At 38.8% G+C, this 23685-nt stretch overlaps 4 protein-coding genes across 4 annotated transcripts; 2 read left to right on the top strand and 2 right to left on the bottom strand.

Annotated features, from left to right (window-relative positions):
- Positions 1-5131: 5131 nt before the first annotated feature.
- Positions 5132-12808, bottom strand: p3h1 (prolyl 3-hydroxylase 1). Its single transcript, XM_008320959.3, is given in 15 exon segments — positions 5132-6400; positions 7013-7153; positions 7245-7320; positions 7394-7511; positions 7648-7798; positions 7889-7981; positions 8312-8439; positions 8536-8660; positions 8733-8785; positions 9010-9099; positions 9470-9609; positions 9793-9924; positions 10060-10249; positions 10759-10911; positions 11825-12808. Coding segments are annotated over 15 exon segments (2550 nt in total). The 5' UTR covers positions 12287-12808; the 3' UTR covers positions 5132-5902.
- Positions 12809-13042: 234 nt separating this feature from the next.
- c11h1orf50 (chromosome 11 C1orf50 homolog) lies at positions 13043-14516 on the top strand. The gene is made up of 5 exons (XM_008320953.3): positions 13043-13200; positions 13415-13530; positions 13612-13698; positions 13877-14008; positions 14263-14516. Exons 1-5 carry the CDS (start codon positions 13152-13154, stop codon positions 14446-14448), a joined length of 570 nt encoding a protein of 189 aa, XP_008319175.1. The 5' UTR covers positions 13043-13151; the 3' UTR covers positions 14449-14516.
- A 490-nt stretch (positions 14517-15006) lies between these two features.
- On the bottom strand, positions 15007-18460 carry ap5b1 (adaptor related protein complex 5 subunit beta 1). Its single transcript, XM_008320960.3, has 3 exons — positions 18209-18460; positions 17205-17999; positions 15007-17041 (listed from the first exon to the last, which is right to left on the bottom strand). The coding sequence occupies exons 1-3, from the start codon at positions 18344-18346 to the stop codon at positions 15131-15133; spliced, it is 2844 nt and encodes a 947-aa protein (XP_008319182.1). The 5' UTR covers positions 18347-18460; the 3' UTR covers positions 15007-15130.
- A 399-nt stretch (positions 18461-18859) lies between these two features.
- nuf2 (UF2 component of NDC80 kinetochore complex) lies at positions 18860-23620 on the top strand. Its single transcript, XM_008320962.3, has 13 exons — positions 18860-19142; positions 19654-19728; positions 19816-19892; positions 20684-20745; positions 20840-20937; positions 21173-21246; positions 21535-21628; positions 21712-21774; positions 22076-22213; positions 22304-22444; positions 22669-22844; positions 23220-23355; positions 23433-23620. The coding sequence occupies exons 1-13, from the start codon at positions 19020-19022 to the stop codon at positions 23541-23543; spliced, it is 1368 nt and encodes a 455-aa protein (XP_008319184.1). The 5' UTR covers positions 18860-19019; the 3' UTR covers positions 23544-23620.
- The last annotated feature ends 65 nt before the right edge of the window (positions 23621-23685 follow it).

Raw genomic sequence — 23685 nt, forward strand, 5'->3', positions numbered from 1 at the left:
TAAAACATGCTGCCAGGTGAAAATTTTACTAAAAACACAAAAAAAACATTTCCGAAAATTTCAAAATATCATCAAAAATATGCAAGGCTATACTCTTACTATCATGAAAAAATGCAAAAAATAATTACCTGTATACCTGTTTAGGTAGGATCATTATGATGAAATGTTTTGAGAAAACACAATTTTTTAAATCTCCCAAAAGTCATTCATCTAATTATAGCATGTTTCTCTTTTAAAAAATTAGCATGTGAATTTAGGTCATGTTGAAAAATTATGATGAAATATTGTTTTCCAAATGTCATCTTTTCTGCACATTTCCTACCAAATTAGAACATTTTGATGAAAAATTAAAAAATTATTTTTGGAGATCAGTTCAGGAACTTATTGGTATAGTATTTTACTGTGATCAAAAGGTGACGTACCAAAAAAAGTATATTTTTTCTGAATTTTAACTACAAAAATGGACATAGCTAAGTATTTTAAGGCAAATTAGTGTATTTTTAGTCATTTTTGAGAAACTTTTTTTTCCGGAGATCAGTTCAGGAACTTATTGGTATATTATTTTACTGTGATCAAAAGTTGGTGTACCAAAATGTTTATTTTTTCTGAATTTTAACCATAAAATGGACATAGCTACGTACCGTAATTTAATTCAAATAAGAAACTTTTAAGTTTGAAAACTGTTTTAGAATCTAATTTGTATAGTATCTTACTGTTATCAATGGTTGACGTACCAAAAAAGTATATTTTCCAGAATTGTAACTGTAAAATAGTCATTGCAATGTCATTAGAAGGGAACAATATTTTATTTAGAGTGGTATTTATTTGTGGTAACTAATGTTGACCATGCAAGATCTTCTTACAACCATTTACTACCAAATATTGTATATTTGGCTTAGTGATATATTGTTAAATTATATGGAAGCATATTCTGTTAATGTTGGGAAGCTATTGCCAGACGAGAGTTTTTGTGAAATTAAACATTTTGTGTTTAGAAACTTGGCGTTATGTCACATGGATTAAATTGCTAATAAATAAATCCATTCTAAAGATCCCCTTTAATCACTGTGGTCGTCTAAAAAGATCCCCTTTAATCACTGTGGTCGTACTTTTATGCCTTTAGCTCTCAGTATTTTTTTCCCTCTCCGTAAAGTTTCCAGACCATTGACACATTTAGCTAAGCTTAAGAGTCAGCTTAGCTGATCAAAGACCATAGATGTGATGTGACTAACAAGAGTCGAGAGTTCGTAACGACAGAGGACGTCTCAGGGAGTTCAATTACTGGCACCTACTGTTACTAGAATAGACAGGATCGGATTATACACAGCCTACAAGTTAATCAGCAACCATTTGAATTTTACATCTATAGATGGATTAATGATGTGTTACACTGTATGTCTCTGGTGTGCAGAGGTCTGAAGTTTTTTGTCCAACCCCTTTTCCCTTTAGTAATGCCTGACTTTGACCCTCTTTCTTCTGTAGTTACTATCATTAGTTACTCAAATGATAGTTCTCTGATCATGTTTAGCGAAAAACAGATTAGAAGTGTTGACAGAAGAAGAGTAGACACTACCTGAGGTGGTGCACATACTTTTTTTATCTAATTAAGGGAACCCTATGTTGGAAACCATCGGTGGTAGTGTACCAACTTTTTGTATTGTTTTTAAAACTTTGTTTTGTACCACCCATCATCCCCGCCTATTTTAGTGCGAACTACATGACTTAGCTTCCAGATATTGTATTTACATCAGTACCTTCCTATTTTTTACATCCTGGAAGTTTCTAAAAGTGCCATCATGTTGCTGGAAATAACACCTGCATTTCCACACTCAGTCTGTTTCCCTGAAATCCATGAAGCAGTTCACTGCTCTCACCCTTAAATNAATGACTGTGCAGAGGGCTCCTCTTATGTGTGTGCATTAATCTGTTGCCAGAATAGGCTTTATTGTGAGGTTGAGTTCAGAAAGGCCTCCGGAAAAGATCTGCTTTTAACAGAGCATCTCAAGAGAGAAAGAGAAGAAAAAAAACTACTGCTCGTGACAAGTTGGTTCTCCGGACAACATTTGTTAAACTGAAGTATTCTGAGTACAGAAAGTAGTGCCAAAAGTGCCAGTGATGGAACATTCTACAGATTTTTGAGTAATTCTGAAGTTACATTTTGCCATGTGAACAGCACTTCAACAACCTAAAAAACCCGACCAGTGGCGTTTTAGTAGGAGTTCAGTTTGACATGAGACTAAATGTTCATATTCAATTACACTGTGTTACAGCACTTGGGCAACATTTACTTACACCACCACCAAAGAAGTGTGAATTATACTGTAAATTAATGTTAGACATTTTGCACAATGTAAGTGACAATATACAAATGTGTACGTCCTGTAGTACTATTTGTGTTCTGTAGAAATAAGAGCATTTCTTTGTGTTTAAATTAAAGGGAGAGTAGTTTGTGTTTGTTTCTGTCACACATGGCTGTACCTGACTCAGCTTGGCCCACTTTCTCCTTAACAGCTCGCTCTTTTCACATGTATAAAGAAGAAGGTCACGTCTTTGGCTGCTCTGTTTGAAATATGTGCCACTAGTTTTTTTCTGCTTCTTTTTCGTCAGGGGTTTCGAGCAGCTGTGCAGGTTGGAAGTCCAGTTTTAACACTTTGGTGTGAAGACCACGGCCTAAACACAAGGAGCAAATGAAGACAGTAACTAACAGTGAGTGAATTTAAAATTCTCTGTTGTATTATATAAATATAAATACTCAGTTAATAACTAAATTAAAGTTGAAGTTTCAAAAAGAAAATATGTAAGAATGAGGTATTCAATATTTATTTCAACTTGAGAGTATTTGTCCAACAATTCATTTACACCACCACACATCAGGTAAAGGAAAGTGACTCCTGAGAGTAATGTTGCTACTGTCTGAGAGCTGTTTCACCAAAATGTTGCCACCAGTGTCTACTTGACCTTTCTCACACTCCTTAGCACCTCTTCATTGACTGCTATTCCAAAAATGTGCCATGTACCTGCTGTCTCGTGAAAAAAAAAAAAAACTCCACCTCTGTCTCCTAATACTCTGCGACTTCATCACATACTGTCAACGCGTAAAACACCTCACGCACTTACGGCGTTATATTTAACTTTGTCTCCATGTTTTCTCCTACAGTTCCACCTCTTTCATTCCACACCATGTTTATTCCTGAGAGCAGGGGTTATAGATGACAGATAGAAGTTCCCTTTACAAACTTTCTTCATCTAATAAAACATCCATTGTATTTATTTCTGTTTTGTTATGAACAGATTCCCTCAGCAGTGTTTTAAAAGACAATTAGATTTTCTCTCTTTTTTTTCTGAGCCTACCAACTCTGTCCTCAACTTTACATTCTCACAATCCCTGCTAATCTACACATTTTCTGACTAGTGGTCCCATTCCCAGACCGGCACAGTTGTGATCCCATTTCTACAGCAGAACAATAAGAAGACAGTTCATGGTGGAGCTGAAGTCATCAGCCAAGCATCTGTCAGAACAGACCCCCAAACAATAATACCCTCTGTCCTGCTAACACAAGTTTGGTTTCAGACAAAAGCACAGTGAGACGGACCGACCGTGTAAAACTCACATCCAGCTCGACGTTGTCTCGTGATATCAAAACTACACAGACAGTCAGGGCTAAGATCACACATCAGTTTAACATTCACAATGTAGTTGGACAGTGAGAATGTTTCTCCGGATGAGTTGCCAGTAGGCAAAGAAGAAAAGAGAGTCAGGTCACAGCAGTGCAGGACCACCTGCTGTTTTAACCTCTCGTTTCCAGAGTCACAGTCACAGTTAATCTCAGCTCTGCACCCCCACTGTGCTCAACCCTGACCTGCCACCACCTTCTCCGTGTTCCCCATGGCAACAAGAACCAGTCATGAGATACACATAACATGAACAAACACAGAACTCACAGGGTCGTTTCTAAAAGAAATGAGAACGAATCACTGACTTCATCTCTCCTTCTCTTTTTCACTGGAAAAACAAAGTGGCCAGTCTCGGTCCGTCTCCTTCTGTAAAGAATACAAGGGAAGCACAGAACACAGTATTCACACAGCAGTGGTGACAACTCTAGTGCAGCAGGAGAAGCTCAGCTTTCTCTAAAATGTCATAACATACGTTGTCAATATCTATAGTTTCATTTAAATGGAATTTATTAAAAGGTCGGCTTGAACCAGTTCAACTGGTTCATTGAGAATCAGCTGTTTATCACAGAGGGTCTGATGGGATGTTCTTCTCTTCTGTTGCCAGCGGTGCGTATTAAGTTCTGTTACAGCTCATCTCCATCGGCTTCATTGAAGCAGCACGGGTTATTTTTCAGTGTGGGGAATACATTTAAAAAAAAAACACTTCCACTGAAGCCAACACTGAGAGTTAATGAACCAGGGCATGGAAGCTGGGCTTCTGCGTGTGGATTGGTCAAACATTTTTGAAGGCGGAACTACTTTTTTATTGAACGTGCGCTTGTCCTGAAACTCTTTCTTTGTCAGTATTATTTGAGTTATTTGTGTACAACAGAATTTCTACTAAAATACCAGACGCAGGTTTGATGGATGAGTTCGTGTCTATTTCACATTATTCACAAATTAGTCACAATATTATGAAGCCCAGTACTGATTGGCTGACTCTCTGAAACTTAAAAATGTAAAAAAGCTCACCTCCCCTAAAAAAAAAATTTAGATTCACAGATTATAAAAAGCAAACCCACTGTTCTAATACATTTGTTGACACATTTCTGTCTGACATACAAATGTATAAACACATTTGCCATTGTAGACTTTATAATCAAACGTCAATGTATTTGGTAAGAAATGTGTTAAATGTAATATTGTAGACTTCACCTGATGATGTGGACAGCTTACAGAACACAGTCAGCAGCAGTTTACTGTGGACGGGGGTGCAGTTCAGGGGATGATGGCTGCATCACAAACATTGATTTAATTTAATGTTGTCAATAATCATAAAAAGGCATAATGTAAAAACAAAACCTTAACTTACATTACTTTTACCAGTAGTCGTGAGTTTACCAAAACCACGTTCTAATGCATCTATACTGCCACCCATCGTCAGATCCATGCATCACACCATTATCTATAAAAACTGTAGGATTCAAACATATCACTTTATTACGTTCACTTAAAATTGATTTAACATTTTTCAACATAGAGGCCAATTCAGATATTAACTCCTCTGGTCTCAGCCTGTAATTCTTCAAACTCTGCTTGGTTTTAGTTTTAACACAAAAAGGTAAAAAGAAAAGAAATACTTTTTCTTTTAAAAAAAGGGTTGAATAGCTACAAAACTTTGGAATAATAGTAACTATCATTTAAAGACCTCATCAAACAACAGAAAAATACTCAAAAAATCTTTTGACATTTAACAAAATAATAATTAATAACCTTTGTTTTACCTAAAGCAGTGTTTTTGAGCCACAGCACAGGGTACACATGTATGATAAGAAAACACTTCTGGGGAAATTCACTGATAAAACATAGTGGTGTTCTAGTGTCAATTTACTCATTATTGACTAACTCAGTGTTAAACCTTGCTCTGTTTAGTAGAACACAACTCTGATGTACCCAGAGGAATTAAAGGAAGACACAAATATCTTCAACAGCTAGGACTTCTTTTTTTAGTTAAGGTTTTATGGCCATTTGCTGCCACCTAGTGGAAGAGTCCTTAATCATTGTGCCTGTCATTGTCACATGGATGAACAAAGACAAATTATTAGCAGTAAATAAAGGGTAAATCTGATGATGTCTCACGGCACAGTAAAGATCACTGATCTTAAGTTGAGTTTAGATGTTGGTGTAGATCCTAAACCAACGCGTAACCCTCAGAAGGGAAATATTTAAATAAAACCAACAGGATTCCTCACAGCTCTTCTTTGTCTTTGTGAGAGTCTGACGTCACAGTGTCATCGGCTTTTGCTTTTTTGTTGTTCTTGGTGTCAGTTACAGTTTTCTTAACAGCTGCCTTTGCGTCCTTCTTCTCTGCCTTCTTGGCCTGTGGTTTACCTGTCTGTTTCCCACCTTTCATAACAACGGCTTTATCTTTTCCTGCTCCCTTGTCCTTTGCCTGCTCTCCAGTCTTTGTTTTTGCTTTCACAGCACCTTTGGCTTTAGTGGCGGTGGTTTTGGTTGTTTTGACTGGTTTCGTATGTGTTTTGTTCACTGGCGTGTCAGTTACTTTGTCAGTGTCCTTATTTATATTCTGCTCGGCTGCCTTTTCACCCTGATTTTTGTCTGCTGTGTCCTGGGCAGGTTGTCCAGACGCCTCTGGTGCTGATGTTTGGGTCGCCTCTTTCTTGATGAACTCTGCGTTCACTGGTGTTAAAAACATTTCCAGCATGTTCTGAGCTTGGATCCTCTCCTACCGGGGAAATGTTCAATGAAAAGAGAAGGCACAATAATCCAGTGAGTCACGTAAACAACAGACCCAGAGCCAAACACAAAAGGTCTATTCAAACTCGATTTGTACCACAGCAGGAGGTAGGTCCGGAAATCTGATTTTTTTTTATCCACCCTAGGTGTGTATTTCCTGGAAACTTTCAAGCAAGACAAAGAAAGTGCTCATTTCCTTTCAATTCCTGTGGACAATCAATCATTATTTGAAACTTAGTTTTTATGTTAATTTAGTAAGTCAGTTTGGTGGTGCATTTTGCAATTATGTTATTAATTATCTTAAAAAAATAAAAGCACGGCAGTCAAGTTTGCATCCAGCCAAGGGAACAAAATAATAAGACCTTTGAAAAGAATATTTGTAATGATTCATAGTAATGTGTGGTTTGAAATAGATTTCTCCCTGGTTCAAAAGCTTATCCTTTCTGACAAATTTTACCTTTATCTTCTTTTTTTGCCTATTTCTGTTACTGTCAGGACACATATTTGCGAAATAATTTTAATTTCAAAAATTAATTTTTGGACAAGGTAGCTTTTGAAATGGCTATGTACTTTTGACAATATTCTGGAAAATTCTCCAAACCTTCTCCTCATGAGCAGGATCCAGCGTGAACCACAGGGCCACAGCACACCTCTGACCCTTGGTGACCGCTTTAACACCATGGGGGTTTTCTTTCCCTGCCCCAAAGCCGATCACACGGCCACACTGCGGGCGCACCTCAGCCTGGAGAAGTCCAGAACATTAAACAAAACTATTAATAGATTGACTCTAAATACTCCTGCCTCCATGCAGAAATATCAGAGAGAACATTTACCGTAACAGTTTTGGCATCCAGCTCAGTGAAGATAAAATCTCCTCCTTCAAAATCCTGGTTGAGGTAGAGGATGGCGCTGTAGAGGAATGCAGATGTTAGGCTCTGATGTAAGGGGTGATTCTGAAGGCTTCACGGTGTATTGTGCTCACCTGTAGTCTCTGTGTGTGTATGCAGGAGGCTCCTTTAGGCACTCGTTGAGCTCAGAGACCAGCAGACAGTTGTCCACGTGAACAGGGTGGCTCAGATCCTCTCGATCTGCCTGCTTCTCTGAAGTAGAACAATATGAAGACAAAGGTAAAACTTAAACACATCTCCTACATCTCTGGCTATCTCAGTCTCGGTCTCTTCCTCTCAAACAGATATAAAACAGCAGTGTACAGTAATATTACAGTCACTGACTCACCAGTAATGGCCGTGCGACACACCAGGTGAGAGTAGGCGAAGTACAGTGGAGTTTCCAGGGCAAAGTACGACTCCAACACTTTCTTCACCCGTTCACTTATTTCGAAGAAGAGACGGGCACTTTTCAGTTGAACTTTCCCCTCCTGTCCAAGCTACAGGATGTGACATTTGAATTTAATTTCACTGTCGTCAAAAGTGATTTTAATCAAACTTAAATTCTTTGGAAGTGGTAAAAGACAGACCTTGACAGCTTTTAGGAGAGTGACACCCTGAAAGGACTCATTGGGTGAGTGAGGAGAAGGTCCCGCCCTGTAGCCATCACCTTTCTGAGCAGCCTGAAAAATATTCACATCACTCAAAACCAACAACTGACAAAACATGTGTAAAAAAAACCCCAAAAAGACATGTTCACATTTAAATACTCCTCCACTAGGTGGAAGCAGATGGCTACCCTAACAACTAAAGAAAAGAGAGAGCTGCATGGTTCCTGTGAGTAAACTAAAACAATTAAACACCTGTTGAAATATTTATAATCTATACCACAAACTGATTATACATGAAAGACTAAGAAACTACAGTCTGATTACCACTGACGTTACTGTGAACGTACTGTCACTGCTTATTGGCAATCGTGGCAGGTCTACTATGTCACACTGTCGACTCACATTGGAGAGAAGCTGCAGCTCCTTGCACTCATCATCAGTGATTAGTCCATCCAGCAGCACCCGCTGAGAGCCATTCAACTGCTGAGATGTCATCGTTACCTTGACATTATCATATAAAACAGCACCATCTAGAGGAGTTGAGACGAAAGTTACTAATTATAACTCGCATACTCAAATACATTAAAGAAAGACGACCTGTATGTCCAACACACACTGTTACCCACCTTGCGGAGCTATCACCTTGGCCATATTTGAGGAATCTTTCTTTTTCTCCTCAACCAGAGTCTCGATCTCCTTCATTAGATTTCCAATTTCCTGTGTAATCCTCGCCGCAGTTTCTTTTTCTGCTCTGCAATATAAAGGTGAACATGATCATCACATTGGCTAAAGATCTCCTACAATGTATGTATATTTATCTTACTTCTGCTTGTCTCTCAATTTCTTGGGCATGACGTCAGCAGGGGTCCATGTGTCCTGAACACAGAGTGATAGCAACTTATCATCATCAGCATCATCTTCAATTGTTTACAGTACAGTAAGATAGGAGAATGGCATTACCACTGTAAGAAAAAGGTGTGTACTATTTAAAAACGTTTTGTGTGTATTTTGTTTTTTTGCTCCTTAGAGGTACAACTACAAAATTAGACTTAGAAAACCTCTGCCCTATTGTATATAAACCAGAAAACAGTTATACTCACTGGGTCCACAAAAGTAATACCAAATGATTCATATCCAAAGTACAACAGCTCTTTTTCCAAGATGGATCTCTGGATGTACCCTTTCACCTCCTGTGATAGAGAAGACATTTATTGATTTCATGTTAACAATAAGTCATTCACAAATTTCTTAAACTATTTTGACTTGACGTTCCCCTTTTTTGTAGTAGTTTGCTGGTCCTGTAACATATTCCAGACATTATCAAAAATATACACCACAACAGGGCAGTGTGTACTGGCAACAGAATGCTGCTACTGCACCACTGAAAATAAACAATAAACAGAGGCCTTGGATAAAGAAAATAAATAAAATGTAACCGAAAACAAAAAGATGATGAAGAAGAAGACACTCTGCAAATCACTCAGAATAATAACACACACCTCCACTGCACACATTTATAATGAAATCAGTTTTTAAGCAGTTTCATGTTGAATGACTTACTTGTCTGGCTGATATGGTTTCTGCCTTGTCCTCTCCCAGCACAACAGAATAGTATGCTAGATTCTGTTTCATCACTACATCATCAGGGTGAAATAACAAGTAGGTTTTGGCACACTCTATGGCCTTATCATACTTCTCACCTGGCAACAGAGAACAGAGTCAGACAAGGGATCCATTATTATATCTGACAGAAAATCTGTCAATTTTAACATGTCAGCAGACAAAATAAAAGATTCATGAATCAGTTTGAACTGCAGGAGATCTTGAGATGTAACACTTGGTACGGTGATGTATGTCTAATTAATAAAGCCTGTTAGACTCACTGTTATAGTAGGAAAACTGCAGGTAGTCGAAGTGTGAGGCGAGAAAATCCTCAAAGGGCTTGTCCCTGCCGGCTGTAGAGGCCAGCTCCACAGAGCAGTGCTGCTTACAGTTCAGTACCTGCATGTAGTGATCTAGCGAGCAGCACACACACACGGACAGAGAGACACGCAGACAGACACACACATTTAATCACATTAGAACACCAGATAAATAACCACCAAAGACTCAGCTTATACATCAGTGACATTTAGCACAAAAGTACCGACCTGTCATGGACTGGAACAGGTCAGCACTGTACTCCATGTAGTTGTATCCATCGTAGTTGTACGCTCCTTCACAGAGAGCCCTGCACTCATTGTCCGCTGGGAAGTACTCATCAACGGCCATTTCAAACTGTTCAGCTGCTAGACCAAAGGACTCGTGGCTGTAAAAACTTTTTGCTTGTAAAAACTTGGCCTGAGAAAAAAAAATAGTGTATTTTAATGTATTGTTGCAAGAGAATACAAGAAGAAAAAAAGCTTTAATGCTATGCTTCACATTTCCCTGTGGGAATTTCCTCAGGCTATACATTACTCTTTGAAGTTAGCCATCCCCACCCACTAACTCCCCTAACCACTGCTCAAAGTTATCCAGTATGTAAAGTTAAATATATAGTTAAGTTACATTTGAGGTTAAATGTGTAAAAACACATTTAACCTCAAATGTTGACATTCCCATTCGTTTTAACATTAGTTTGAACATGCTTTTAAACCATTTGTGTACTGTAATTAATAAAAGTCATCCTCTGGTTAACTTAATATATTAATTTGTCTTCATTACAAGTTAGTAATCTGCTGGTTACCGTTATATTAGAGACCTTTATGAGGATCAACGACCGAACCTTAAATGTAATTCTAACCTTAACTCAGCTTAGGGCTTTTGTGTAGCCATGTTATAAAGTTTTACTGACAAAAGTTTGCTCTCACCATATGTGACCTGGCTTCCAAATCTTTAAAGTCCTCTTCAAGAACACCAGCCATCATCTTATAGTATTCTAAGTTCTGTCTCATCTCTGTGTGATCTGGGTTGGCCTGGAAGAAAGTATGAGCTGCTGCCACTGCCTTGTTCAGCTTATTGATCTGAAAAACAAACAAACAAGGTTATCATAAAAAAAAAAACACATCTGCAGCATGACTGGTGTGATATAACCAACATAATATGAATCCTAATGTTGTAAGTAACATGTATTGGTGTTCTAACTCATACATACATTCACGTTAAAAAAGTTATACTCCTGAAGCTTGAAAGAGCCACTTATGTCAATAAAGTGTCAGCTATCCCTAAATGAAGCACTGTCTCAATGATATGAAACGTTTATATTCTATTTTATGTTACTACAATTCAAAAAGTGCTCAATTAGAATCCTTACACAAGTCTATGTGCTGGCAATGACAATAATAGTGTTTCATCTTTTTTCACGTGAAAAGTAAGTGTCCATATACCTGTTCTAATGTTTGTGAACAGCTTTCGTGTGACCAATGCTGTGTGGCTGTAAGTGTGCTTTATAACGGAAAATATGTTTTACTCTCCCTGTACCGTATCCATTGTTTTGTGCCTCTGTTTGAAAAGCTGCCCACAAAATTCAGGTTCAACCCTGTATTTTGTAGTACAAAGAGTATAAATCAAAGTAAAAAGTGAATATTAAAACATTTTGGTGCTAAAAAAAACCCCGAGCTGAACTCTAAAACCAAAATGTTAAAATTTTGCTCTTTGTTTGGGGTTGGTAAGTTCTGGCAGACCGAGTCGACCTAAATCAGTAATCAACGTTTAAACGTCAGACTGTAGAGACTGACTCCACCTTAAGACGTGGCATGGCCGTGTCCGTGGTAGTAGTAGTGTTTGTAGCCAGCTTTGCCAGAGTTTGAATGAAATAAAAAGTAATTGTGCCCTTTTTTCAGCCTTAAATCGTGCATCTGTAACTGTCTTTGCTTCATATGAACACATAGCATTACAACAATTAACATTAGCAACAACAACAACAACATTAGGTACCTTGAATCAAGCGACTTGTAAGTAATTATATGGGGTCCTCTTTTTAAACTCCAGTTCTACTTCTTCACTGACTTTGTGCATGTTTGGCAACCCGAGCTTTTCAGCTTCGCATGAATTTACACAGTCCGCTCGTTTTAAGATTTTCTGGAAAAAGCCCAGGTCTTCCACAGACCCGGCTCCGGGTATCGGAATACCGCTGTCGGCCACGGGTTCCCCGAAAGTGGTGTAGTTTGCGCAGGTGAGCCGGCACTGAGCTTTGACATTGCGGACCGTAGCTTTGTTCTTCAGCGCCTTCTCCATATTCAGAATCACCGTCAGCCAATCTCCCTTAACATAGGCTTCCACAGCCGTATCGAAGAGAAAATCATAGGGCTCCAGAAGTCGGCGATTATTCATTTCACCGTCTGATGCGCAAAAAGACAAAAACAGACCCATTGCTATAAGCGCGTAACCGAGCTCCATGATGCCACAGTTGGTTCCGAGTCATGCAGAGGGTGATGGTAAAAGAACTAGTGGAGAAGGAGGAACATAGAAAGTACTTCTTCCTGCGACTTAGTTAGAAGGTGAGGATGAGCCGCGACTGTACCCCGCCCCCTTCACCCCGACTCTGTACACGCAGCGGCAGCTCACTGTTGGTTAGTCTCTGTATATCAGAATGAAATTATTTGCCCCGATTTGAATGTTTGCTACGCTTGATTTTATCCGGGGTTAGAACGCTCTAATGGGTGATCTTAAGGGGTACTCTTTATTAAATAAAAATCATAGTGCGATATAATGTGCCCGAATACAATTATAAGAATAATAACGAGAATAAAATGTAAAAACAATTATAGATAATGGAGAATATATACCAGCGTTTTTCGAAATAAAATATATATTTTGGTTATTCAGTACTTCTGTGAATCAACTTAGAATAGTTGACTCTAACAGCGAAGAAGAAAGCAAGCTTTTTACTGCTTAGAAGATCCTAACATCTGTGACGACACAAGACTGTCGTCCGCTTGCCGGTGAATTAAAACGAAATTACATTGACTGAATAAATACAATCAATACATGCTAGTTTTAAACTGTCACACCGTTAAACGACATGTTAATAACATTTTATTTTAAAACTAAGCGTTAATCAAATTTTGTCTTATTTTATTGTTTTGTACAGGCAAAACCAGGACTGCTATTCAGGGCAAAATGGGCGGAGATTTTGGACCCTTCGAAACCTGAGGTATTTATTGGTGTTTACACAAGTTGCTGTAATTTCAGGTACTGTGGTGTTAGTGTTATAGGATTAATTTTTGTGAAAAAAAGGGGTTGTAGTGTACAGCAAATCACCATGGACAGGACAGTGAGTCTCCCCAGTCAACCTGACAAAACAACTACAGGTGAAGTTACCAAATATTTGGTAAATGACCAGATATGCCTTTTTTCAATTACTGTTTGGTAACATGCGAATGGTCAATGATGAGGATTGCATAATTAATTTATTTTGTTTCATCTGTAATTTTGGGGGTAGTTACTGTCTGATTTTGATGTGATCTACGGCTTAAGAACAGTTTTATGTGTTCTTGTGACGTAACCCGGCTCGTGTTTGTGCAGTGACTCTGGTTGAGAACAGCTGTGCCCCCGGTGGCCTGGAACTAGTTAGCTCTTATCAAACCAACAGAGCAGGAGACCCCATGGACCTGGTGGCCCTGGCAGCACAAGTACAAACGGTAGGAACTGAGCTCATATTCAAACTATACGATTAATGTGCAGGACTATAAAGATTCTAAATTTTTTCTTTTTTTTTTCAGGGGAACGACTTTGTTAAAGCAAATGCTTGCAACAAACTGACAGTCATTGCTGATCAAATCAGATATTTACAAGAACAGGCTAGAAAAGTAAGAACCCTTTATTAAAATATTACAATTTCTACTCAGGTAGAACATGCCACTTACATATAATGTAGGACTTTTTTTAAGAATTGTATATTCGTACTAAGAGATTTAAACAATGTAAGCAAAGAAATGGTATTGTCAGATGAACATGTTTCTGTTTTGTCTAAACCTATTTTCAAAGGTTTTGGAAGATGCTAAAAGAGACGCTGATCTCCACGGTGCAGCCTGTAACATAGTGAAAAAACCGGGTAACATTTACTACCTCTACCAGCGACCATCAGGACAGAAGTACTTCTCTATTATTTCCCCCAAGGTTAGTGTCATGCTGTCTAAAACCCTATGTAAACAGGATTGGCAAAATACCTTTCCATAACATATTATTACTTCTTAATAAGTATAATTTAACTGGTGTAAAGATGCTATGTTGCATTCAATGTGTATTCAACATAAAAGGTAAATGTAACTATAGCAGTTTCACTTTTAGGTTACAGGAATAAGCAAATAATACAGAAATATGACTTACCCAACATTTGAAATGACAAAACCTCTTTATGATCTGCTTTGTAGGACTGGGGCTCTAACTGCCCGCACCAATTTGTCCAAGGCTTCAAACTGCAGCATGACATGTCCTGGACGCCATTGGATGAGGTGGAAAAGAGAGATGCAGAGTTAGCCATCATGGACAAACTTCTGAGCCAGCAGACTGCTCTACCTAGTAATACAGAACCAAATTTCAAAGGCCTCTCGGGGTAAAGGATTTTAGTTTTGGTTTATATACATGAAGGTGACAGTGTACATTTTAAGCAGAGTCTTATTGGACATCATTTTTAGAAAAAACAACCCACACCTCAATCAATTACTTTAAAGTTGGAGACAGGTTCAGTTACATTTTGCATGCAAACTGACTAAGGCTGAGTCACCGCCTTTGTTGGAATTGACAAAGTTAAAGTACAATTTTTTGTTTTAGGAAAAGACATGTTTAAGGCTTTAACTACTAAACAATTTAAAGCTTTTAAAAAGTCAGTCTCTGGTTTGGAGTATTGTTTTTTATTTAAAAAAAAGTCAAATTTTTTTCTCAGCTACCATTTTGCTGCTATGATGCTTACATTGTAATGTCACTGCTAATCAGTGAAATAGTTTGGTTACAGTTGATGAGGTAATATTAGGATGTAGGGATGTGGGATGTGTTAGGTTGTGAGATTTTTGATTTTCTATTTCAGATGTTATAAATAAACTTCTAAACAGTCAAAACATCTTTCTTGACTGTATCTGCTAAACGAAGATGCAAATATTCAATTTGAGACATTGTCATTTCAAGCAAAGAACATTTAAAGTTTTATTTATTTCAAATATATTTTAAAGTTTTTACAAATTGAATGACTTAAAATCAACCTATTAATCTACCTCAAAATTAAAAAAGAAATGGTTAGATGCATCATTCAGTTGTGTCCTCTTTTGCTGATGTGATTGACTGTAGAAAAGAACTAATGTTATGCAGAAGTTGCCAGTTGTCTGTGGCAATTTTAAAGTGTACCCTGTTCTCTTCATCTGACCTTATTCTTAGCAATACATGAAACTGTGGAGGAAAAAAGAAAAGCACTTTATACTCTTCTTCTTGAGACATGTCTGAAATAAGGTAGGAAGATAAATGTTTGTTCACAATGTTGACAAGGGAAACTTTCACTTGACAGCAAAACAGGCTGGAAGCTGAGTCGCCACTTTCTAAGCAGAACTCATTCCATAATTGTTCAAAGAGGTGGCATTTGCTGTCCCTTCCCCAGCCTTGGGGAGATGGCAGAGGTATGAAGATGTACTGGAAGTCAACATGAATGTCAGGCAATACTGTGTGCCAAGAGAGTCCATCCTGAGTAGTAAAAAGTGCAGTGACTTGGAGGGTGGTGGGACATGGTCGCCTTGGCTTCATTCTCAACTTCACCACCGGTGAAGGTCTGTCTCTGAAGAGATATGGTATGATGATGTCATCAATCTTTTCAAAGTTGTCATCTGTGAGGCTACAGTGCAAGTGGATGCTAAATAGTTGTTCAAAGTAAGGGTTATGGCCATTAATGTGATCCATTTGGTAATTCAGAATGATTTCTGAGGCAAAGTCAGGGTCCTTGAACTGAGCTCTGTAGACTTCCAGTGTTGCATTGGCTTCGCCCAGAGTACTGTGCACGTGACTTTCAGCGTCTGCTTTAGTTTCTTGTATTTCAGTCCTGACTTTGTTTAGGCTGAATACAGCTTCATGCGACTGCTGGACAGTCAACATCTTTGTAAGCCCCTCACTTTCAGCCACTAGGGTTGAAAGTGTTCGTGTTTTTACCTGCTGCCCTTCCTCTGTCTTTCCCCGTGTGAAAACACCACCCAGCTTCTCTCGTGACAGTGTGGTGAGCAGGGCATAGTAAAGACAGGCATGATCCTGGATGTCAGTGTCTCCATAGCAGCAGGCAAGATGCTGCAGGACATCTGCCAAAGGAACCAGCATAGTTTCAAGACTCGGGTGAAGAAGTAAACGATGGCAAACTTCTAAAATACTGTTACCAAGACACCAGTCACTTGTGCATAGTGTGGAGAAAGTTGAGGTGATGATGTCAGCTAGAAACTTCAGAGTGCTGCCCTGGGGAATTTTTGCTTCCTGTGCTATTCGTGCCAGCATTTTGAGATGGAAATGCAGATCCTGCAACGTCAGCTTATCAAGCAGTGATTGTGTTATGGCTCTTTGCAGAGCTTTAAGGAGGTCCTCAGCCCAGTCAGACTCAGGGAACATGTTCTGAATGTGATTAATCAGGGTGATAAGGTGCGGTGCCAGCTTGGTGTGATGAAGGTAGAGCTCACAGAGTTTTTCAATTAGACTGCAGGAGTAGCCCCTGATATGGCAGAAGTACATAAGGTACAGGAAGGCAGCCCTGAAGAAAGCGACAACAACATCTCTGCTGGCACAACTTCTCACGATAGACAGCAGTGAGTTAAGGTGTTCGTTGAGGTAGGCCAGTCCTTTTCCATCTCCCTCCTCACCTCCCTCGACCTCGTCCAGATACACCAGAGACATCATGTTGAATCGAGCGAGCATGGTGAAACTCTCATTCAACACGGTGGGCAAAAGAACCGAGGCTAGCTGAGGAGTCAAAAGCACAGGGAGTGCCTCATCGCCATCATTACAGCTGATTGGTCGATTCTCGGGGAAGTGCAGCATGCAATCCATGTAGAAAAGCTTCTCAGATGTACTCAGCAGCGGATGTTGGGCAAGTACGACCAGTCGTTTGAGCATGAAGGCTTCATCCTCGGCACTAAAAAGGCTGTCTGTGAACACATACTTCATCAGCAGAGTGGTGTGGAGGAGGCAAACCTGTCAGGATGGTAAGTCACAAATTCTCAGTATGTCATTGTATAAAAAATGTATATTTAAAATGAGATGCCATTTTACACTAGGACAATATTCAATAGCACTTCCAATCATTTGGTGGGGATGTGAGTTTGAGTAAAATGAATTACAAAAAGAAATAACAAACCTGGCTTGTGCCTAGCAGTCGCAGGATTTGAGCTCTGAATATGGCGGGGTGGACACCAGGCACCATGGCAACCACTTCTGTCAATCTATGTAGCATTGCAGCTTGACACAGTGGGGTTAGAAGGTAAGACTCCTCTAAGAGGGAGGACAAAACAGATCGCAACTCCTTACAATCAGGTCCAGTCTTGAGGGTTGGGACAAAACCCATGGGCCCACGAATGAGACATGACAGCACACTAAGGTCCCTTTTATTTGCCAGACATGAAAACCGATCTGCTTCCCAGGTAATGGATGCATTTGCCCCCAAAAGAGCTTTAAGGTGCTCGGCACCAGCCTCGGTTTCCTGAGTCAGCTGGTACACAGCATTCCTCAGCACTAGAACATAAAGTCCTGCATAGGCCTGGTGCAGTAGGGTAGTTTCCTGCTGCCTCAGTCCACCTAAGAGCTCAATGTGCTGAAAGAGAAGACCTGGACAGCAGGCTTCCAGCTCTCGCAAAGAGTCACAGGCTATGCTTCTGATAGACTGAGGGGAACTTTCACAGAAAACGTCACTATTATTCTGGGATAACTGGAGGAGCAGGTCAATAAAATCCACAGAAACAGGGGTATGGCTGCTCACACACGAGGTGCACACGATCACAGATGTAATGGCCAAGAGGAGGTGACAGCGTAACTGTAAAGACTTGGAAGGGCACTGCAAAAACACTGACATAAGTTCCAAGGCTGTCTCTTCACCGATTGAGTCTGACGGACAGAGCAGTGAGGGGTGTTCGCATAGCGGAAACAGCATTAGGACCTGAGAAAGAGGGACACATTACATGATACGTTACAAAGAGATTCGAGCAATTATTAGAGAATAATATTGAAATATTAACTAATTCTATCAAGTGATAAATAATCTATTAAAGTAACGCTCAACAGAAACATGTGCAGCAGATGAATATATGCACATTGTTAAAACGTAATTAATTATATTACATAAAATAAATAAACGGATGTCTAAACCTTTACGGAGTCGCTGGCTCTGTCATCTCGGAGCTCCCGGAGCAGCTCTGCCAGAAAGGCTTCCGCGTTTGTTCCCGACAGAAAGTGAGAGGGTCTACAAGAGAAAGCAGAGACCCTTTCGGCCCAGTTTACAGCCATTATCTTTCAACAGTTCATAAGCACAAAACAAAACCTTGCAGGTGACACCCGTCTTAAAAAGAGAACTTCCTTGTTCTGTCACGTGAACTGTCATGGTTTACGACAACAACGCCGTCATTTGACGTCATTCCGTCGTACCATTACATCCCTTGTTTCAACAATACTAGCAATTACAGTACCTTCATGGTTACCACGAAAAGGGTCATAATAATTCAGAATAATTTGTTTTGCGCACATGTACGTACTATGTCATGATTTTATTAGCTCAAATATATTCCACAAAGAAATTCTCTTTATAAAAACACATTTGAACTTTACATTTAAACCTTGTATAAAAGCTTTCCAAATTGGCTACTTAGGTTCAACAAAAATATTGTTTTTGTGATCAATTAGTTAGTAGTTTTACTGAAATAGTTTTCATCATTAATCTATTTTTACTAAATGTTTAATTTTTTTCTGCTGCTGCTGCAATTGTCTAAATTTAAACTGTACGGCAGGGGGCGAAAGTAAGAAATCTTGTCGTTTCTGTCACAACAGACGTAGAACAAACTAACCAATCAGACGCGGAGCTAACAAGACTTGATTTTTTTTTTCTGAAGGCGCCAGTTTTGTTTGACGAAGACTGTTAGTGTCGTGCTCCTCTCTTTTCCAGTTTGTCTCTGCCGTCGCCACAATGACTGAAAATACATTTCCAGTGTACAGCGTGGATGTTGTAGTGAACTTTTACCGAACTGAAGTTCTGACAGGCCAGGAAGCTAAACACTTTACGAAGAACGACTTGACTCCAGTGCCCAAGGTAACGTTCGTTTACTTCTACTGAGAACGACCAGAGACACAGTCATGTTTTATGTTATAACCAAATCAGGCAAAAGCTAAATAATCCCAGTCTGACCTATTATTTGAAGTAAAAAGGAAATTTTATATACGTTTCAGAACCCTCCCATCCCCCACAAAATGTTAATTATGACGTATTTGCATCGAGCTTATTTTTGTATGTCCCCTTCGTTTTCCAATATGCCATTAACAGGTTGAGGTACTTTTTTTAAAACATATTTTAATATTTTAAATATTACATAAAAACACCCGTGGGCTGTTTCGATGGTGTCTTTTTGACAAATTAGGACCCCGGTTCTGCGGAGGCAGGCACCAAAATATGTCAGTATTAACCTTCCTCAACGGATAATTCTGTAAATCTAGAATTGACCCATGGCCAAATGTATAAATGTTGAAAAGAAAGCTTTAGAAATGTAATGTGAAGTGCAATGATTACAATTAAATTAGGTCATAATGTTTTTTTTCTCTTCTAGCCAGAGGCAGTTCAAACACTGTATATGAGATTGGTTCACCTCCTGTATCGCTTCAGACCGGAATGTCACTCTATGGTAGAAATATATATATTTATCTTTGTGAGAAACTGCAGTGAAGAATGTTATCATATTGAAAATGATTATTCTGTGGTATTCCATCAGATTCCTCCCAACGAGAACATTCAATATCCAGAGTATCATGAGGGTACAACTTCTGTTTTGAGTGTCTACATTCGAATGTGAGTTACTGAACATGGTTTCTTTTTTATTATTATTATTTAATATTAGTTTGTAATTTGTGTTAAATCAACAGTAGGGTTGTGTATCGGCAAGACTCTAGTAATACGATAGGTATCACAATACAGGGGCTATTATCTGTACTACAGCAGTGGTTCTCAATTTAAATTCTGTCACCCCCCAACCCACACCCTCGCAAATTGAAATACTATTGAGAACCTGATAACATGTATAGTTTTATCTGTGCAAACCACTGTATGAGTTGCTGCCACCTAGTGACTGGAGGCTTGTTATCATTCAAGCATTACAGCAGTGGTACACTTGTGTCCAGCGTGCCATATTCCATTGGAAGCCCCTTACGCCCCCACCTGGCACCTCGCCGCGCCCCACTTGAGAAGTACTGTAGTAAAGGCACGACAATATATATAGTTTTTTTTTTAAACAACTTAATTGCAGGTATTTACTTTGCTGAAAATCACAGCGTAGTAAATACACAATGCTGTTACATGCTTAACATCAGGTTACTGAAATTAGATAGATAGAACTTTATTAATCCCTCTGGAGTTCTGTTTGGAACAGAGGGATCTCATTTGTAATCTCTAGAAAAGAAATAAAAGCAAAATAAAATTAATGCCATAAATATTTGCACATTAATTGTGTTTATGTATATATATATATATATGTCTGAACTCTGCCGAAGTCCTAAAATAAGATTGTAATTTTTTTTTTTTTTAAAGACTAACTATAAGAATACTTACTACTACTTGTACAATTTACATTTTTCTATTTTTAGGAAACAGTTTCTGCCAATGTGCATGGTGTATGACTTCTCACTTAGTGACCTTCTGGCACCAAGTAAGTATCTTTGCCTTGTTGAAATTGTGTAAGATGTGGGAGAAATATTTACAACCTCAAAGACCTGTCATATACTTTTGCTGTTCCCTTTTAGAGAAACAAAAGACGTTGACTATTCTCAGTGGGATCTTGAACTTTATCCACTTCAGGAAGCAGAGGATGGAAATGGTCTTGGAGAAGCAGGCGAAATTTGTAAGTTTACATTAGCCGATCCCAGCCAAGGTTACAGACATTGTGGCCAATTTTTGTGATTTAATGTTTGTTTTGTTTTTTTATTTTAGTTCATGTGCATTCTTCTCTTAGTGCTAATGGCACATTTTAATCTTAAATCTACATTTTTAAATACTGTTTCCTACACAATCAGTAAATTGTCTCATGGGTGGTTGTTGTTCAACATGTTTTATAATTTTCTTTTTTCTGTTGTCAGAGATCAGACCTGGACAGGCAGAGGTTCTACAACAAAGCTATCCGAGATACAGAGAAGAAGATTGAGGAGCTGAGGTAAGTCTGGACCAATGTGTATTGGTATAGTATATTTTCACAACTATTTAGCCTCTGAAATTTGTGTTTAATTTGATGTATCTAATTTAACAATATTTGTTTCAATGAGATTGACACTAAATTAGTAGTCACTAATCTAAAAGAAGTGAATTAAAAATCATTGCATTTTACTTTTCTTTCTTTTACTTTTATATTTCAAAAGGAGCAACAATGAACTATGTATGATAAACATTTCTCCAATCAGGATTAACATTAAAAACACAATTGTCTTTTGCTGTTTTTGTACAGCATTATCCCTCCAGAGCAGCAGGCGGAGGCTGAGGAGCTGGCAGAGGCACTCTCTGAGCTCCAGACCACCACCATGCATGAATACCAGGAAGCGGTAGGTGATTGGTCAGATATAGGCCACAAAACTGCCATCCATTCAAGTTGGCTTAAAATTTGGACAAACTTTTCTCCTTTCAGAATGTGAAGAAGGACTGCATTGCTGAACTGAAAGCCCACATTGCTGAGAAGACCCAGAAGTCGGTACTTAAATGACATTTGCATTGTTATACATTTATCATTATGGATGTCACCAAGCTAATACTGTGACGTTTGTAGAATGAAAATATCCGACTCTAAGACAAGTGATTAGCGTTTCTTACCAAGGTAATAAGGATTTAATTATTGTTGTTCTCTTTTATGTTAGAACACTAGTGTTGAGCTTGGTGGAGAAATAGCAAGCTGTCCACAACCATAAATCTGCATCTACAACATGACTATAAGAGAAACGTTAGGGAGGTGATATGACTTATCTATTAACACAATTCTCCCTGTTTGTGTTTAGGCTCAGTTGAAGGTGGACATGAGCATCGTCAAGGAGGACATCAGTAAACTCAAGTCACAGATAGTGGAGTCTCCCGAGGAGCTCAAAAGCCAGATGGAGAAAATGAAAGAGACCGTCAAGAACATCAAGAACTCATTTGTTAGTAGTGGATGATAGTAAGAAAGAAGTCAGACTGACCTACCAGACAGACTCTAAAGTAGTTTGTGTTTGTTTTGTCCTACCTTTTAGAAAGAAACTGATGAACGGGTGGTGGAGCTGCAGAACATGGTACAGACAGTGACTCAAACTGAGGCTGAGATTCAACAGATATACAGTTTGTTAGAGGATCTGGAGAGCAGCATGAACTCCACCAAGGAGAAACAGGAAATGGTATGTGTCACACACACACCACACTAATTTATTTTTATGCGCTGTCAATTGATGATGTGAATGTAATGATGTGTTAAACAGCGCCCATCTACATGTTGCAAAACAAAACAGTAGAGTGATTTATTTTCATTAAAAATTGATGTGCAGATCTGTTATTTTCTCACACCATTAAAGCTTATTATTCTTAATTTGATAACTCAGTGTGTTTGTGTGTGTCTACACAGCAACAGAAGCTGAGCTGTCAGTATGAAAAGAAGCAGAAGGAGCTGAAGAACCTGTATGCGGAGGAAGTGCAGCTGAAACGAGCGCAAGGCATGAAACTGGACAAAGTATCAAAACTCAACATTCGAATGCAGAAGAAGAGACAGGAGAAGGAGCAGCACATTCAGGATGTTATGGGGTATTTCATGTCTTTCTATACCCAGCAAGCTTCACTAGTCTTAATTTCCACAAAGACCTGCTTTGGTTTGATATGCTGTTTAAATGGCCAAAGTCTTAGTTAATTGTGTCAATTAAAAAGAAAGTATCTTTAAGTCTAAGTTGAAGAGTTCCGTTAGGCAACTGGACGTGAAATTTTCTCATGAAAACGTTGTGCCTCCTCCAAGTTCTAACTGGTGGAGGGGAGTACGGCTGTACAGTTAGAACAGAGGTGAAACTTCTTCTTGAGAAAATTTCACGTCCAGTGGCCTAACGGAACTCCATGACGACTTAGAATCTTCATAGATATCTTTAAGTCTGCTTCCCTCAGATTAAACTTGTAACTACTACTTATCAGGGAGTGTAACCAAATCCATCAGAAACGTGAAGAAATGGCTGAGAAAATACAAGAGATCAACAGGGAGACCCAGCAGCTGAAGGCCAAGATCCAGACCATGGGAGAGATCTGCAGCAATGAGACAGCGAAGGCTCAGGTACGTGCTCACAACACTCTCCTTCTTTTTCACTGTTGGTTCACTCCTGGTGTGACCTGTTGAATTTCTCTTTCTAGATTCTGTACGATAAACTGTCAAATTCACTTGAGGAATATCACAGAAGGATTGAGATGCAAATCCTGGACCTGAAGCAAGATGCTGTTAAATGTCTGCAAACTGTTGAATAATCATCAATTAACTTGTTGTTTCTTCTATTATTGTATTGTACATATGACTAATTAAAACGAAGCCTTGGTTTCTGTTATAACTGTTTTAAATAATTGAGCTCAACTCACCTTATGTAAGTGACAATGATTGGTCAATTTCGTG

Source organism: Cynoglossus semilaevis, chromosome 11 (assembly GCF_000523025.1).
Source record: "Cynoglossus semilaevis isolate Cse_v1.0 chromosome 11, Cse_v1.0, whole genome shotgun sequence".
NCBI lineage: Eukaryota > Metazoa > Chordata > Actinopteri > Pleuronectiformes > Cynoglossidae > Cynoglossus > Cynoglossus semilaevis.